The sequence below is a fragment of the Sitodiplosis mosellana genome, unplaced genomic scaffold, assembly GCF_009176505.1.
Source record: "Sitodiplosis mosellana isolate CC-2019 unplaced genomic scaffold, AAFC_SMos_1.0 Smas_scaffold_20, whole genome shotgun sequence".
Classification (NCBI taxonomy): Eukaryota; Metazoa; Arthropoda; class Insecta; order Diptera; family Cecidomyiidae; genus Sitodiplosis; species Sitodiplosis mosellana.
Window position 1 is genome coordinate 44,332 of NW_022595262.1, and position 19,421 is coordinate 63,752.

At 34.5% G+C, this 19,421-nt stretch overlaps 2 protein-coding genes across 2 annotated transcripts; both read left to right on the top strand.

Annotated features, from left to right (window-relative positions):
* The first annotated feature begins 4,108 nt into the window (after positions 1-4,108).
* On the top strand, positions 4,109-9,192 carry LOC129568484 (uncharacterized). Its single transcript, XM_055446433.1, has 4 exons — positions 4,109-4,145; positions 4,557-4,733; positions 5,201-5,354; positions 8,679-9,192. The coding sequence occupies exons 2-4, from the start codon at positions 4,588-4,590 to the stop codon at positions 9,039-9,041; spliced, it is 663 nt and encodes a 220-aa protein (XP_055302408.1). The 5' UTR covers positions 4,109-4,145; positions 4,557-4,587; the 3' UTR covers positions 9,042-9,192.
* Positions 9,193-16,422: 7,230 nt separating this feature from the next.
* On the top strand, positions 16,423-19,377 carry LOC129568516 (serine protease persephone-like). The gene is made up of 13 exons (XM_055446500.1): positions 16,423-16,564; positions 16,630-16,657; positions 16,748-16,785; positions 16,870-16,968; positions 17,048-17,146; positions 17,407-17,505; positions 17,566-17,664; positions 17,775-17,864; positions 17,961-18,055; positions 18,125-18,262; positions 18,335-18,385; positions 18,470-18,653; positions 18,784-19,377. The coding sequence occupies exons 1-13, from the start codon at positions 16,504-16,506 to the stop codon at positions 19,125-19,127; spliced, it is 1,425 nt and encodes a 474-aa protein (XP_055302475.1). The 5' UTR covers positions 16,423-16,503; the 3' UTR covers positions 19,128-19,377.
* Positions 19,378-19,421: the final 44 nt, after the last annotated feature.

Genomic DNA, 19,421 nt, shown 5'->3' on the forward strand with positions numbered 1-19,421 from the left:
TTTTTTCTCCATAAAATCTCGTTTACCAATCTAAATCTTGCGCTGGCCTACAATTCTTAAAAACATACAAAAGATATGGTTTTTTGTGCTTAATTTGAGTCTTACTAGAGGTTTTAGATAGAAAAAACTGCCGAAAAACGGGATTTTTCATGACAATTTTCCATAAAATGTGAAAGTTATATACTGAAGATTCTCGTAAAATCATATTTTTGCAAATTCCGACTCAAAAATGGTTCAAAGTGCTTGCTTCTGATTACTGATTTACGTTTTTTATTGATTTGCTTCGAAATTTTGTGTGAAAAATACTTAAATTGCGCATTTAAAAGTTAAATTTTGAGGATATATACGTAAAATGATACTTTTACCTGTTTGGACCCAAAAATAGTCCGAAGTAGCTATGTTTTATTGCTGATCTGATTTTAGTCGGTCATTTTCCATTACTTTTGACCCGTTCGTCACATGGATTTGCATGAAAAAGCAAAAAACCAAGTAAAAGTAAATTTTGAAAATCCTCTGCAAAGCAAATTTTTCAAATGACCATAATTTTCTTATATGGAACCAATTCGACAAAACCCTTTTGAGGGTTTTCATGTCTCTTGGTCCTCTCCAAACTTTGATATATCCGCTCTGGGTTAGGCAACTTTGACTTTTTTTTGTCGCACAGTGTAATACTAAGTAGTAATTATTTCAAGGTTCATTGATCAAAATATAGGACATGTTACTCAAAATGAACTTATAATTATAAAGGTTTACCTTTTCGAGCGGCTATGTGGAGAGACGTGAGTTGTGTAGGTGATGTTTGATCATTTACATGTGCACCTTTTTCAATTAATAATTTGGTCATCTTGTTGAGACCTTTATGCAATTGACGAATTTTCAATTGATTTTATTTTAGCGTGATTTTGAAAGTTTTCTATGCAGGAAAAGTGAAAAACCAAGTACGTAATACCTTTGTCGGCACTATAGTGAAGCGGTGATGCTTCAAAGCCGTTACTTGAATTTCTTAGATTGACATCTGCTTCGTTACTTATTAGCTCTTCAACGTCCTCCAAAGTTCCTGAAATTGGCAAAAAAATTTCATACATGCTCTCACATGAACAATATTTCTGAGCGTTTTCTATAAATCGTTATTCATGTCGTACCTTTTTGAATAATTTCAAACAGCGGCTTCCACGTTCCATTGTTATATTGGAGGCGTGTCCTTGTCTCGTTCGCACTTCCATTACGATGGGGAGTTGCGGTTAAAATGTTAATAAAACAAAAATTATCGCAATTAAAATCTTCATCTTTGGTTTTATATTAAATCAACCACGTGGGTATCAAATGCGAATTAGAAGTTGCTGAATAATTACAAATTCTTAACAAACAATATGAATATGGACCACACCCAATCTATTTTTTGAAAAATATGCGGATAAATCGTAGTTGAGGTAGCACACTTGTCTAACGAATGATTGCACAGTGCACACTGACTGAATGCAAATTACGCGGGGAAATCTTCATACGTAATACAAACCAAACAATTTAGTTATAAATAGAAATGAGTTCGATTGAATGTGTGAGCGCAATAAAACAATTTGGATCTGAAATTTTTAATAGCGTATTTTTGTGCTCACACATTTAATTGCCAAATGGAATGATCTTGAATTCAGCTATGTGGTTGTCCCAAAAGCCGCTCCGATTCAAATGCTAGATATTATTGGTAAACAGAATTTTAGCAAATGATAGGTAAAAACGCATTTGATATAAATTATATCATACCATGAACCATGTGAAAATAATCCGAGTGCGTAAATTTTTCAGATCTAGTATTTACTGTTATTTCGTGGTATTATTGATTACATTTCATTTCATTTCACAGATGAATTTGCAGTGGGAATATGCCGAGGATTTCAGGCACGGTTAGTGACTGTTCAATGTTCATACCTTTTTTACGGTTTATACTCCTCATCGTATTCGCTATCGTACAATTTTTCATGCGGCGTATGACATGCGGTCAGCTTGGAAGGCCAACCAAACATTCTATTCGATGCGACTGGAATGAATATCTGTCCAATATTACTTTAACGAAGAAATGTTTCATTTGTCGATTGATTGTGGTTCGATATTGCTAAACTATATTTTGACATCAATATCAATTTCGTCCATGTTATAATCGAATTCTTCAGGAATGGGAACAATGGTCATTCTTTGGGAAAAATTGGATGCCGAAACGAAATGCATAAATGGTTATGAAAATTATGCTCAGTTTACACTCAAAGTCAGGTATAACTTGATATATCTGAAACACTTGGGCAACTTGTTTGTGGCAATGTGCGGAATGTTTTTTTGATCTTTGTGAAAAGCGAGTTTACTAAACTAGCATTTAAACACGTCAACGCAATCGATTTCGTGAACTCTATCCGCTTTGCAACTCGAATCAAAGTGACTTAACTCAGTCAGTAGGTGATGAACAGTCTGTATGAATGCCGATTCCCTGTAAAGAGCGATATCGAATGACTTACAATCTACTGATAATCAATATATTGTTGCATTTATCTCTATTTAACAGTTAATTGATGATTCGTTGTTTGGAGCTGCTGCATAGTCTATCTAAAAACGAAATGTGGATTGATAAATTGGGTGTAAAACTTAGTTGTATACTCACACATTTTAGTCAAAGTGTGTCAAAAAATGACAATATGCAGCTGAATTTTTAGAAAGAACTCTTATGGTTTGATTACGCCTGTGCAGTGTGGACGTGCAATCAAAACAGATCAAAGTAATTTTGACCCACATCGACATTTTGAAAGAGAAAATCCATGAAAACTTTCAGAAATTCGTATTCCAACTGAATTTAGTAGCGTTGACCATTTTCTAACACCGTCCATAAAAAATCGCCGAGTTAAAGCAGATTACCACTCAAACTGTGAGCACCTAATTTTCTTTCATTATTCTTTAAGCTGAATAATAGCTTCTCTAAAAAAACAATAAAAATAGTATGCTACTAGCCCATCGATTTTATAGACGTGTCGAACACGACCGAAATTCTTTCTCGAAATATTTTCACTGAAAATTTTACCTAAAATAGAAGAATGAACATGAAATGCATTATAGTAATTTATTACGATTTTACTTTAATGACGATTTATGATGAAATTCCAATAAAGTTTTGACGATGAAACGAAAAGTCATTAATAATGACTCATTATAAACTGCATTTTTCGGCGGCACAAAGTTGGCGACCACAACATATGAATGCCGCATGCTTTTTTTCATTTTCTATTCAAATATGAATTTCATATTTGTGTTTAACCCACCCAGGGTCCTTTGTTCATTTTCAATTTAACCAATTATTATGGTTTAAATTAAACAATCTTTCCATAGATTCTTTTTTAGAAATTCCTGTGTTTTTGTTTGGGCAGCCCCAGAACTGTAACCCCTACAATTCTGTAACTTTCCAACCATTCCCTCGTGCCCGTTTGTATTGTAAAACCGAACATTTTCACTCGAATCCAAGGTATATGCTCATATGAGTATGCTAAAAAAATGTAAATTCACTGATCGAATGATTGTTCTTGCGATCGTGTATGGGTTAAGATTAAGTCATTGCATTTGATGTCATAAAAATCGATTGCGTTATGACGTTGCTTTTAGGGAAATCATGTGATTACTTCGTTTGGAATTCAATCGACGCATGCATGCGGCACTATTAAGGCTATTCACACAATAAACTGATTGGCTATTCACATCATTATTTATCACATTTTTTGTGTCTTCTCTTTGACGCATGCTTGTTCCAAATACGAGAGAACCCATTCATGTGCCAATTTCGAAAATCAAATAGAAAAGTCGGAAATATAACCGACCGATAAACAATATTCAAGCTATTTGCGTCTATTTCTCCTCTTGTTTGTTTGGTTTCTCTTTCTCTGTTCCTCTTTCGATTGTACGCACTGCATTTCTTCCAAGGTCGATACACCACAAACATGTTGTCTGCTTTCATGTCTACCTCATCGAGTATTGCTTATCTTTTCATCGGCACTTTTGGCTTCTTACCCATTTTCTTGCACACTTTTTCTTTATATAAGCGCCTCTTCTCCGAGCTATTTTGTTAGTTTGTCTTAAGCTGCGCTCCGAAACGCATCGTTTCTAGTTAATTTTCGGTAAGCCATTCATCGAACTAAGTGACTTGTAACTTTTTTTGTCTTCAGTGAATCGTTTTCTGCATTTTTCTGTCCAAAAACCAACTCTTAATTTATTTCAAACGAATTCGTAATTTTTTTTTTCTTGACAATATTAACAGTTTAAAACTCTTCGAAGCAAATTAATCAAAAGTTGGATGAAAATCTTCCAACAAATTCAGGAAACCATTTGAAAGTTTGAAAATGTTGGCATTTCGAATTTGCTTGACTGAAAAAAGTCAAAGTTGAATTAGTTTGATTTAACGATTTAGTTTTTTGAGTTTAACGACGTTTTTAGACCGATTCATTTTCTTGAAGAAATGAACAATTCGAAAAATAAAATAAAATCGATACCCCCCTGACTAAATTTGTTTTTTTTTGTATATTTTTCAGAATTCAGACAAAAAAAAAATCGGTAAAAAATATGAATAAGTTTTTGGCTATTGTGAGCTTCATTTCAGTGCTAAGCGGAGCCTTAGCTCAATTTCCAAATGGTCGTTTCTTAGAACCGCCAGTAGCTGCATTGTGCGCTCAACGTGTCATCCATGAACGCGCTCCCGATAACAAAGGGTATGTGAAATCATTATGTTTTTTTCTTCATTGTTAACTATTTTTTGGCATAAAAACTGTGGATTTTACTTCGAATTTCACAACGAAAGAAATAAGTTAGTTGAAGTTTTAATTACTAGCTAGCGACTTGTCAGTTTTTTTAGTTAACGAGTTGAGAGTCTCAACTTGAGACTTTAGTGTATTGAGTGCGAATTTGTATTTTTGCACTAAATGTCGATAAAGTTGACTCAAAAATTCACCAAAACACCGAATTATCCCCGAAACCCCGAATAAATCCGAGCCCCCGAAAAGATCCCGACCGACACCCGACCGACAATGTCGGGTATCGGTCGGTTATCGGTGAGCATAGCTGATTGTCGGTCGGTTGTCGGGTCGAAAATTCGGCCCCGATGAGAACACTGGAATTTAGTTAAAAAAATGTTGTAAGTCGATGTCAAGTTGTAAATTTGTGCTTCGGTCAATTTCAGATACTTTTTCTCGTGGCGTGACCCAGCATTGAAAGGTGTTGAAGAAGATTGGTTGGGTGCCCGTAATTACTGTCGTCAACGTTGTATGGACTCAGTATCGCTTGAAACCAGCAACGAAAATGAATGGATCAAACGTCGTCTTGTCGATGATAAGGTACTTGTTTTGAAAATATGATTATTAACAACAGCAACAGAGAATTTATATACCTGTTATTGTTGTTGTGCCATATCTCTGAATACGCGCATTTAAAAAGTAATGGAAAACTCCACCATTCATTCATCGTATGAATTCTTAGCATCGATTCACATAATAAATTCAAGCATAATGGGCGCGATAATAAATTTCAAGTGAAATTTTATGTGTGGAGAAATGAGTTGTTTGTGAATGAAACGTAAAAATATATTGCGAAAAAGTAGTAAATATATGGGTGAATGCGTTATGCAATGCACGTGAAATAATGTGTATTTTCTTTTCGATTCTTCTTTCAATTAAATAAATCATGTGATTTGTTTTCCACGCAGCGTATTTTTTCTGATTCGTCTTCGTCTTCTTCAAAAACGGCTCTCAATGGAATTGTTTCGTTTTCTTTCTCGATTGTTTAACGTTCACACATTTAAAACGTAGCGTATATTTTTCGTTTCAATGATAAATTAACGTGCTAAAGATGAAATTTATCTCTGTGTATGTGTGTGTGTTTGCAGAAAATGAGCAAACGAAACGATGAAAGAAGAAAAATCGAAAGAAAAAGATTAAGCACAATAAAATAATGTTCATAATCGTGTTTATTTTTACTTCGATTACGTTTGCGTCGATTATTCCATTTCCAGTTTTCTTCGATGAAATTCGAACAATTTTCGGCTTTTTCGCTACAATCCCAATTGTTTGGCCAGTATGCAGTTTCCTCGATTGCCTCAAGGTTTTCTCTTGTTTTTGGCATTTTTTCAATCATTTCCATAATTGAATTTTTTTTATACCAACGTGACGAGGTCTGTTGAATTCAAGTTCATAAAGAAGCCTCAATGGTTTGTATGAAAAGGAAAAACTATGGCAAAAAATAAACTACGACACTATTACACAAGACAAAAATGAATTACAACATGTATCTGGTTTCGATTTCCATTACAAATTCAAGAATCGAAAGTTATTGAGAAATACTATTGCGATGGCAAAATCCCATTTCATAATGATTTCAATATCAACAAAAAAATGAATCAATTATTTCAAACGAATTCATCCATTGTGTGTGCATGAGTGAAAAAAATCTTCAAAACATGGCACTACACTTTTTGAAACTATGATCGCGGATCAAAAATTCAGTACACGTGCTCTCTCAAACAAATTACAACGCAGTATAATATAATAGCCGCTACGCAACTATTTTCGTCTGAAGTGTACGTGACAAAGCGGCATTCGGCCGTTTAATTACGATAAACTCGTTGTCGTGTGTTGTAATTGCTGACCATTTCTAAATCCAAATGAATGAATTTCGTGGATAAACATGTTTTTTTGAGCATTGTATCTAAAGCCATGTCACATTTTCACCCAGCAATATCTCTCTGCGCCTCCTTTGTTTATCTGATCGTGACTCTTTGCACTTGGAACGGCTTCAAGAGATGAGGTGCACGCCTTTTGGTGAGCCGACGAAAGGCTTTTTGTGAACTTAAGCATACAAAAATCTCTTTTCCCATATCTCGCCCATCGAACGCATCTTCAGCCATGAAAAGTGGCGGCGTTTAAATGAAAAATAAATCACCGAATGTCTGTTGGCCAATACATTAGTCACTCACACTTGGGAAAAAACGAAACGAAAAGAAATTCAAAAAATCACGACTTTTGTCGTCTTTTTACCGAGACAATGTCGTAAATGTGGTAAATTAAGAGAAGAATTGTTTACCAAAATATGTGCACGTTTAGCGAAAATGATAATGGCATCGAATGAGAAATTACCAATTACCATTTTTGAACGATGCAAACACAGTCAGGCGCTTGAACTGTAACCGAGTAAATACACTTATGTGAAACGTGCCTGCCGTTGTGTACACAAATTCTTTCTTCTATTTATAAACGAAACTGATCGGCGACAAAAAAAAACTTATTTTCTCTTTTCGGCCGACCAACGAAAAGAGCAAAAAAAAACTGCACACAGCGCGCAGCAATAAATCACAGAAATTCCTTTTCGCTTGGTACAAAAATTGTTTGTAGCGCATTCCTTTTCGCTCATAAATATTGAACCGTAAGCCAAAGTCAATAAATATTTAGTTTATAGCCGCTTCTTTGCGGTGTGCAAAAACTGAGTGAAAAAAAAAGAAATTTTCGCATCATTTACATGTTCTACGAGCGCAGAAAAGAAAAAAATTGTCAAATTAGCAATGCAAATTAGCATTAGTTTACCGCTCCCAATTCAACCTGTTCATTGTTTACATGAGGCTTTTTTCTGTTTCGTTTGCATCGTCCGATTTCTTCAGAACAATCAACAAACCAGACACCCGCGCGTCTCTTGCTACTCTATTGCTTCAAAATTAGCATTTCAACGAATATAAAATAGAGAATTCCGATGTTTTTTTTGCGACTTTCGCCAAATCCAAACAGCCTGTTTTCGACAATGCGAAGTTCATTGTTGTCAGCACCGTAAATTACCGTTTTTTTCACATTTTAACCATATCTCCGGCTTTCTTTCGTTTCAATAGAAGCATTGCGTAGGAAAAGATCGATTACCAACCAAACAACCAAAGAGTTATTGGCTTAACCTAATTGCATTTTAAATTCGAACACCTTTTGTTGGGATTTCTTTCTCACATCAAGAGAAATGCGCTCAAATTGAGAGAAAAATACGACGATGTCGACGAAGAAGAAGAAAAAGGAGAAGAAGAAGAAGAAGATGCATAAGCCATTCCAACATGAGTCACGGCAACAAAAGACTCTCATTCATACACATTTCTCTTTCTGCTTTGCATTCATTTACGCTTTCTTTTGAATTGTTCAACTTCGACTCTCTTCGCTACGCTTTGTGCGGATCTTTGCCATAGCATCGTACATGCATATATAGCGTCTGCTTGGTCATATCTGCATCTACGTCTGGGCAATCAGTGCTTTAATGCCTTCACATAATGATGGCATCAACGAAATTACATCGTCTCTCACCTGTTCTTTACGATTCACTCGAATGCACGTGCCAAGCGTGAACTCGTTTCATTCACTTTGAGCTATAACTCGTACCTATCTTTCTTTCAGTTTTGCATTCATTTTGAAATGAACGGCATTTTATGTTTTTTCGATGATATTTTTGCACTTTTTCTATATTTAGTTGCATTTTTACGGTAATTTTGTTATCGATGAATCTTTTGCAGTTTCTATTTTCAAACTTAATTGAACAGAATGTGATGAAGATGATGCTAAATTTCTTTTATTCTTTTTTCCAAATGCTACAAAATGTTAGCCATTTTCTCATCATTTTTATCATTTTTGTCTCATTTTCAGGTAAAATACATCTGGACTAGCGGTCGTATGTGTGACTTCAAGGGATGTGATCGTCCAGATTTGCAACCGGTTCAAACCAACGGATGGTTCTGGACGGCTGAATCGCAAAAAATCGCCCCAACCACCGACCGTTCCCAAGGTGACTGGTCTGAAAATGGTGGTATTGGCTTGCCACAACCAGACGATCGTGAATACAAACAAGGTGGTGCCCATGAAAATTGTTTGGCCGTTTTGAATCAATTCTACAATGATGGTGTCAACTGGCACGATGTTGCCTGCCATCACAAAAAACCATTTGTTTGCGAAGAAAATGACGCACTTCTCAAATACGTGCGTTACACAAACCCAAATCTCCGAATCTAAACACTTTCAGCAAATGCGTTTACAATAGAACACAATACAAAATGACTTTTACTTTTAATATTGATCTGTAAAGAAAATTGTTCTTCTTTTATTCATGTAAGATGATACCAAATAAAAAGATGAAATTATTAATTCAAAGTCGGTTCAAACGATTTATTTGCGGTTTTTCTTTTCAAGAAAATATTCTTCACAAACCATAAAGACATAAATAAAAATCGATTGGGTAATATCTTGAGAAATTAAATAATTCTGGAGAAAGTTGACGTGTTTTCTTGGGTTTTACTGCGAAGCGAAGGTCTTGACTAGCGTATTACTTTGTATGCAATAGTCATTCCAATCACCTGGAAGAAAGTTGAACTTTTAACTCGATTCACGCCGAGGAGCAAATCACTCTACAAATTACTTCAAAACTATTTCCATACTACTTCAAAATTACTTTCTATTACCTAGCCTATTTAGTAGGCAAATTAGAAATTACTTTTTACCAAAAGTCATTTATGTATGACAATGACATTTAACTAACATATTTTTTCAATGTACCGATGTATTATGATGACAGCTATACCAAAAATTACTTTTATACTAAAAGTAATTTTTAAACAAAAAATTATATAGGCCTTACTATTATGTTCATTTTTCTACTTTATTGGAAATTACTTTTTAGTAATTTGCCCTTCGATTTACGCCCTTATTTCATCATATTTTTTATTTTAGTGTCAATTTCAAAATGTGAATGATCAAAAACAGCTATAAAAGGCTAGTTGCAATGAAACAAGCAACTTACACTCAAATAGTAGTTTTACTAAATGCTTCCAAATTCAAAAGCACAGTGTTTACCGCAATGGATGAAAGTGGCTTTGTTTGAAATGAATAAATTTTTGTAAATGTTGTTCAAGTTCTTTGCGAATTAAAAGAATTACATTCATAATCTTAAACTTTTCCGTACTTTCTGGATAAAAAAAATTGTTATCTGTACAGTCTGGTTTATTTGTAGTAATTTTCTTGAAATGTTTGGAATCAAAAGTCGCAAGTGTCGATTTGACACAGAAACTACTTCAGACCGAAGCTATCCATTGGGATTGTATACACAGAATCTGTGTTTAATGAAGTGCAGTTTAATTTTCCTGTCACCTCAACTCAGTTTATTTTCTACCAAGTGATGACACACAAATTCTTTTGTAGTTATTCCCACATTGCAATGAATTATTTGGCAGACATTACCACGATTGTAGCGATTTATTCAAGTGACAAATAGTTAACAATGAGGGGGTGTGGTCAACTCGGTTAATTTTTAGTAAATATGGAACAAACTTTTCAAAGCGAAAATGTTAATTGAATCCCTTAATTTCAGTGGTTTAGATTAGGACAAAATACCATTAACCTACAATAAATATGAAGGAAGCAGTAAATTTACTTTTGGCGTATATCATAGGAAAAGATACCATTTTTATGTAAACTAACACTTTTATTCAGAGATTGGAAAATGTCTGCTGTATGGCGCTCTCCTGCGCCTTATATAAATTATCGTGGTATTTGTTGCTAGATATAAAGTTTCACAATAATTTTACCCTTTTGAATAAGACGATATATATAGCATGCATATTGCAATCTCTGTTTTTGTTCGAATTTTTTTTATATTCAATGTCAATATTTCACACTTCAGGTTTATTTTCATAGTCCAGGGCTGGAATTCTATGACATTCCACCAAAATCGTTCGGAATTATTTTTTTCGTACGAAAGACTATATTGGAGTGAAAGAGAGAGATTCCACTGATTTTCATCTTTCTACCAGAACACTAGTAACACCGATTTCGAATTGCCACAAAATGTTATGTTCCATATGCGTGGCGAATACGTGGCACGGAACACATTTAGTTGCATATAAGTGGCATTCATGTTGCAAAATGTATTAGTTCCATATAGGTGGCATTGATGTAACATATATGTTCCCAATATTTATTTAGTGACACATCAGTGGCATAAAAGTCGCATATGAAAGATTTTGGGACTTGTTTTAGTGGGCGTAGCTTACTAGTAGCAAATAAGTAACAAATTAGTGGCAATTTTGTTCCATAGAAACTTGTTCTAATTATGTGCCCGCAACAAAAATAAAACAAAATTTTTTATTGGGGATCTGATACAAATAAGATGTTCAGTATTGCATTTAGCTTATATATGTGCTGAATATAAAATTCTCAATATGATGATGACGATATATAAAATAAATATTTATTTCAAATTTTAAATTTCATATGATGTAATTATTTAGTATTTGTAACATAAATGGAACATACTGAGAACATTATTGATACAAATCTGATGTTACAAATCGTCGTTGGCCACATAATAAACACAAATAACGATGCCAGTGGCATAGAAGTAATAATAACTTCTATGCAACACATTTTTTGTTACAAGGAAGTGGCCATCACTTGTATGCAACAATATGTGGATTGCAGTTACAATAGATGTGACAAAGTGCTATTTGCAACAAATCATTGACACAAGTTTGTGTTGATGTTTCATCACGGAGGACGGTAGTCCGACAAGTGACGCACCATAGACTGTGCATTTCAAGCCAAATATCAAAAATGCCAGTTTTTGCGTCACGAGTATATATATACAGTAAGTATGCTTTTTTCTCAGGGCGCTATTTGGGCCCCGGCATGTTAGATACCGTTGGAAAGGTCTTGGCCCAAATAGTCGGAAACACCATATCCCCCATGCCCAAAGTGTGGTCTAGGCAAAAATATAGCGGTTGGAAAATTTCGATAAATTTTCAAATCTATACCCATATCTTACGAAGGGGGTACCCAGGGGGTGGTCTGAGGTGTCCAAAAACTCCTCCTTGCCACCTTTCCAACGCCGGTCTCAGTGCCCCGATTGGTCCAAAAACGAAAAAGTTATGGGCATTGGCAGTTTGGCCATGGTTTTTTATGAATGTATTGATTTGTGCGTCCGTTCGTCCGTTCGTCCGTCTGTCCGGAAACTTTTTAGACCCCCACAGATTCCGGTGCCGATATGCCCAAGCTGTAGCTGATGTCGGGCCACATCGAACCCCGTCCTCAGATTGACATTTGCATTACAGGAGAGCTGGCTATGGCTTCACTACCCTGCATGCATACGATTTTTTCAAGTATTTATTTCGCACACTAGATCAACTCAGACACCCATCGGGCAAACTCAGCTCGTAATTATTTGAGAAGACCTTCAAAAAGTTCTATACACACATGCCAATGTTTATGTGATATAAAAGAAAAAAGTTGATTTTTATGAAAAATCGACCCCCTTTAATTTCACACCAAACGCGATTTCTCAAAAATCAGCCCGACAATCTTTTACCAAAAACTGAGCGTTTGTAGCCGGCTACCATATCAACAAAATGGCATATGCCACATATCCGGGAAAATTCGTATTTCGAAGTTCTGGGTATAGGCAATTCATCAATGAACGGAATTTGTACGAAGAGTCGCATTCTACGATGAAATTGCTGTCGAAAACACGCATTGACTGGCTGGAAAGGCTCACGAAAGGCCATATCCGCTCAATTTTCGACGAGCAATCGATTAAAAGTGGTCACAAAACGATCTGAGGGCATTTCATGGTCGAAAAATAGGTCAGATTGAAGTGAATTTTTCAACTTGCTCTATTTTCACTGAAAATGACATTTTTGTTCGGAAAACACGTGAAATACACCTCTGACGTCGTTTTGGTCTTAGAAAACTGCTATTTTTTCGTGAAAATAATGGGAGTCCACGAACACTTGAATATCCATTTCGTTGTCATTTTCGTTGAATGTATGAAATTGAACTTTTGTTCGGGGGATACATAAAAAATGCACTTTTCAGAGCTTCGGTGGCTGGAAATTAATATGTTTCAATGAAGTAATGGGTCTAAAATTACTTCAAAACTCTTTCAATGGATATTTTGAAATTTAATGACATTTTACAATGTCCAATAAGGAGAAAATGGGACTTTTTTAATGAAAGTGGAAATTTGCCATTTACAAAACTTGTGAAATGTGGATGCAAATGTTTTACCCGAAAAATTACAATTTCCCAATGATAAGACCTTAAAATAGACATATTTCTGGCAAAAGTGTATTTTTTCCGAGAATAATTGCCTTACAAAATTAGTGATATCAGATGAAAAACCTCTAGACGAGGCTAAAATGGAGTGACGCTCCGTACGTGGATTAAGCACTCAAAATGACGGATATCATTTTGAGTGACGCTAGGAAGCTGTATTATCACTACATACGAGGTTCAAAAGTATTTTTGGCATTCACTATTGTAAAAATTCACTCACAATAAGGAAAAATATCTTGCGTCACGACTTTTGATTTTAGATCAAGTTTTCAAGCGTTTTGCCGTCTAATATCGCAATAATTTGGCTGGGATGATGAAATTTAGTGGAATGCCTCTCTTTCACTCCAAAATAGTCTTACGTACGAAACAAATAATTCCGAACGATTTTGGTGGAATGTCATAGAATTCCAGCCCAGAAGAGTTACCGAATGGGTATTACGGATATTATTCTTTCCTATATCCCAATGTAGAGTAACTTAGTTCTTAAAAATAATCAGAATGTGGCTAACAAAATCAATATATCCCTATAAATTCAGTTTGTCTCTTTTCTCTCCTAGAAAACACAAATTGAAAATGATATGGATGTACGAGACTTATCAATTGAGTAACGACAATGCCGATTTCCAGACGAGCGCGGGCCTTTCATTCCTTCCCTATCCTGCAGTTTCAATGGAATTGAAGCTTTGTAACTGCACACTACACTTTGCACTAGTCCAATGTAATGAACTTAGCTCACAAATCAAAATAATGGAGTAGCGTTCTGTATTTATTCATTGACTTATTCTCTTTTATCCGATAGACAAAAGTCAGTATTGTAATTACACAGAGACGGAATGCATTTTAAAACAATATATCTTTAATTATGCGCAGAGGTATCAAAAATTAAGGGTGAACACTGTATCAGTTGAAAATAATTTATTAATGGTAATTTAATGACTTTTTTTTCTATCATAGGTATCATGAGAATAAAAGACCATGCCTTTTGATTTGTCGAGGAGTACATGTTGGCCTAGTTAGTTATGTAGATTGAGTAAAATTATGGAAACAGATCAAATGAACCCATGGAAAATTGTAATGAAATGTAATTATAAACGTTGGTACGCAGAAACGGAACAAATTTTTGTTGTAATGACGGCATTAAAATAGCCGATATCACCATTTTGGTCTATGATAATACATTCCGAATGGTTAGTAAGGGAGGGCTTATTCTGAATTTCATAAAAACAAAAATTTTCCGGGGAATTAAGTCCACTTCTGCGAAAAAAAATCTTTTCAAACCAAACTTTGAAATAAAGTGCAGCAATTATTCTCAGCGGTCCAAATCAATACGATCAAAACAAATCTAATTTTTATTCAAGTTTAATCGATTTTCAGATGTTATAATAGGTTTAAAGTCGTCGGTTATAAAGCGGTGAACAAGAGTGATACAACATTGTCAATTACAACAGTGAGCGTAGAAATAAATAGCCAGCCGAAACAATTAACTCGATCAGTGCGTCTCATAGGTTCTGAAATAGTCTGATCTCGTTGATCCTAACCCCCCCTGGAAAAATTTGACCCCCAACGATTTTTTTGGACCCGTTGCCATTTTCGGACCTTTTTTGTTGTTTTAGACCTCACTTTTTTCTGGATACCGGTTTTACACTAGATAGAATCGATTTTTGAGAGCGAGGACCTTTTTTTTTTTTTTTGCTCTTCAAATTCGAATTTGCGGATCACCCCCCCCCCCCCCGGTCAGCAATTTTTTTCGGGAAGAAATTTACACTAGATAGAATTGATTTTTTTGACCCCCCTTGAATTTTTGGCTTGACCCCCCCTGAATTTTTTGGTGTCAGAACCTATGGTGCGTCTTACAAACCTTGACTTAGTCATCACCATCGACAGCATTTTCAGTCTTTTTTCGGTGCATCGCTGCTCAGTTTGGTCGAAATTATTCATCTTTGGATTTTTCATCGATTTTAATTCGTTTTTTAATATTTCATAACTGAATGAAATTACTCTTATTAATAATAATCGATTCTTTCAAGTTTGATGTTTAAAGTCATAATCACATCGCGGCAGCACGAGCATATACCACTAGCGACATCTTGTTGCACGCTATAATAATGCCTTTTATGTTTGTATACACTTGACGTTAATTTCAACACATTACTATATTGGGCAACAAGGTGTCGCCTGTGGTATATGCTCTTGCTGCCACGGTGTGGTCATAATATCACAATTGTGCACTTGAATGAGTGTGTTAGTTTTCAATACAATGTGTGTGTATCAATTTTAATTGTTAGCCCAATGACCCATTTTTACCGTTACATGAAACGTACATTGTACAATGTACATGTACTAACTTCGTTTTTTTTTCTTCCTTGGGGTCGAAACTTTGAATTTATTAATTCCAAAACAAATTCTGGCCTTATGTTTAATTATTATCTGTGACTATGTTCAAATTTTATTTAAATTCTTATTCTGATACAAAACGAAAAATAGAAATATTTATTCGCGAACGTTTTCGGTAAACCTTTTCACACATAGATTTGACCAAAATTTAATACACTTGCTTTACAGTTTATTACTTCATTCTTCCTCAAGCAATGAAACATAGCAGATAAGAGTTTTTAAGTTCAAAATGGGATTTTTATCACATTTCCGCAAAGATTTTGTTCATGCTGACGATTTAAAAACAATCAGTTTGGATATGGAGTTCTATAAAATGACGTATTTGAAGCTGATATTATAGTTAGATACAAACACATGTTAAGATCAGTTCCATTCAAAATAAAAAGTTTTACATTTGTAAAACATACTTTTCTACACATCTTTGTGTTATAACACCATTTAACACGACTTACCATTAGAAAACCGTGTTAAAATAGCAGAAAAAACATTTTTCTTGAATATTTTTCTTCTGAAAAAATCCAAGGGTCTCCCCCCTTTGGTGAATTTCTATGATGTACCAGATGAACTGGCCCAAATTGGTCCAACTTTCAATACATCCAAGATATTTACATACAATACCTCCTGGCCAAATTTGAGCGAAATCTCCCAAAAGGTTTGAAAGTTATCGTGGATACAACAAAAATTCGTTCGCGTTTTCTCACGACGATCGCTATACTTTTCTTCACACACTGTGTTTGCGGAAAAGTAAAAACCATTGTGATAAGAGTTCTGAATGTAGCATATGTGCATAAGATCTGTAATAAATTTGTCTCCTTGAAGTGCGGTTCAGTTGTTTTTTCTCTGGAGATAGATTGAATTTTTTTTTCTTCAAGTGCTATGTAAATATTATAATGAAAAATCGCTTGGTTTTGTAGAACCACTTGACGATTTCATAAAATCGCATCGAATTATAAAAAATTTCTGGACAATTACGTAGATCATGAAGTTTTACATTACATTAATGCTATTTCTTGGCGGAACATCATTTGGTATTCATTCAGGTAGAAATAAGATTTTCTTTTGACTTTTAATTCCATCAAAGCATATGCAGTTTTTTCTATTCCAGATTCTCGATTTAAAAGGGAAACTAGAAAGTAAGTAATTAAAAAATCAACCAAAACAAAGGTCTGAAGTCATTCAAAGGATATTTAAATATTTCATGGTATTTTGAACATAAATTTCAGTGTTTCATGGGAGACAATTTCTGGTGCAATTCAAGCTGGTATGGTGTGATTAAAATAGCATTCAATTCATCGTTTCATATATTATGGAATATAACTAACGTATGAGTGAATACAATCTATAGGAAATGTGAATAGAATAAAGGAATGGATTCGAAGTGGTGTAGATTTTTCCATTAAAAATCAGGATGAATGGACACCACTGATTCTTGCAGCTTCTGAAGGTCAATCATCAAACTCATCAAAACTGAACATAATTCAAATTAAATAAATTTATTTAAATTTCGACCAATTGCTTCTCAGGTCAAGATAAAATAGCCGAACTATTGATCACAAACAGTGCATATGTCAATGAAAAAACAAGATTTGGATATACAGCTCTTCATGTAGCGGTACAAGAGAGTAAATATAGGGGAAAAAATATTTGCTCTGAAGAATTAAAAAAGAGAAAAATAGAATTTTCTGTAAAAAAAACTAAGGATAAAACAAGTTCAATCCGTTTTTAAATCAAATAATTATTGATAGTTAATCCAATATGATTCTTCTTTAAAAACATAGCCTAGTTTTGTGTAAAAATGAGACGAATGTAACAAAAATCACTGGAAAATCACTTTTCCTTAAAATTCTATGGTGATTGACCAATTTAACTGGTGTGATTACAGATCATGAAACAACAGTAGACTTATTGTTGAAGAATGGAGCCGATATAGATTTGGCAAACAGTGACGGGTGGACCCCATTGTTCACTGCATGTTCCAAAGGTTTTTTTTTACAAAAAATGCTAGTGGTTCACTTTTAAGCAATCAAACGTATTGTTTCAGGACTGGATAAAATGGCGGAATTATTGATCGGAAAAGGTGCAGATGTGAACATCCAAAATAGATACGGATACAAAGCATTAGATATTGCTTTGCAGAAAGGTAAGCGAGTTGCAAACAAAATGTATAATGTACAATATTTTTCGAACTAAAATTAAAAAAAAAAAACTTCTTAAATTCCTATGTACGTGAATTGAATTGTCGAATCACAGGAAATGAGCGAATAGCCGAATTACTAAGAAACGGTGTAGAAAAATTCGTGAAAAATGAAAATTCAGCTTTGAATCGAATAGCGCAAAGAGGTATGACCCAAAAATGTCTTTAGTGTTAAGAATTAAAAAAGAAGTTTATTCTGTCCTAAAGAATAAAGAAAAAATTCAATTACCTTTCGTCTTTAGCCTGTGAAATGTATTCACAACAACTACGACCGTTTCATATCAGTGATCGTGTTTTGGGTGGTGAATTAGCTGCATTTAGCGAATTTCCCTGGATGGTATTCCAATATGTTTAAATCCTCGAATTTTCAATGAATTGAACATTCCCTTTAAAATTATATTCGTAGGCCGCTCTGGGGTACATTGACAATAGCGACTACGAAGTAACTTTTGATTGCGGAGGAACAATTATATCTGAGTCATTCGTTTTGACAGCAGCACATTGTGTTAGAGGTCGGCAGCCTGTTGTAATTCGACTGGGGAAAGTAAGTAAAACTGGTCAAATGAAGCTACATGCTTTGTAAATAATAAAGTGCTGAATGCTTTGTTATTTTCAGCGGGCACTAACAGACAAAGATGGTATTAGACCGGTAAATCGTCAAATTAAGGTGAGAATTGAAATGAAAATCACTCAAATATGAGCTCGTCTTAAAACGTATAAGTTAAAAGTAAAACGTTGTAACATCTAACAGGAAATCATATCACACCCAAACTATTCACTTTTAACCAAAAGAAACGATATTGCTTTGATTCGAATGACAAGAAACATTACATTCTCGAGTAATATTATGCCAGCATGCTTGCAAACGAATATGCGTGATGAACAAATAAGCGTAAAACTGATCGTGACAGGGTGGGGTAGCATTTCGGCTGAAAGTGAGTTGAACTCGATGAGATCAATTGATTTTAACATTTTTTTTTCACTCCTTTCATCTCATTATTATACAATATTGAATTCTATTTGAAAACAAAATATATTTTTCTTCTCGTGAACAATCGATGAAAGGAACTGTGAGATCAACGGACTTGCTCAAGACGCAATTGATATCAATGCCGTTACTGGAATGCAATTCAACTTTTCTGAACTACAGTAAACAGGTGAATCATGCAGCTTTTAGAGATGGACTTATCGAAGGGCAATATTGTGCATATGATCCACAAGGAAAAAACGACAGTTGCCAAGGCGATAGCGGTGGACCGTTACAATTTTTTAATGCCAGCTCATCAACGGCGACTGTTGTTGGAATTGTTTCATTCGGTATTAGCTGTGGCACACTTCTGCCCGGTATTTATACCCGAGTCGCCTATTATTTAGACTGGATTGAACCATTTGTATGGCCAAATCTATGAATCAGATAAAGAGGTTTATTTTGAAAAAAGAATATAAAAAACTGAATTTTTTATATGGCATCATTGCTTGTCATTTGTTGAATAAATTTTGGAAAAAGTAGAATAGACAAACACAGCGCCGTAGCGTGACAAAAATTTCAGATGGGGCTCAGCCCCGGCAATTTTGAAAAAAAAATCTCAATTCGAATATATTTTTTTAATTTTATTTAAAACTTGAAATAACATAATTAGCCAATCTATTCGGAAAACTGATCACAAATTAAAAATTACTTTAAAATAATTCAATACGACGGC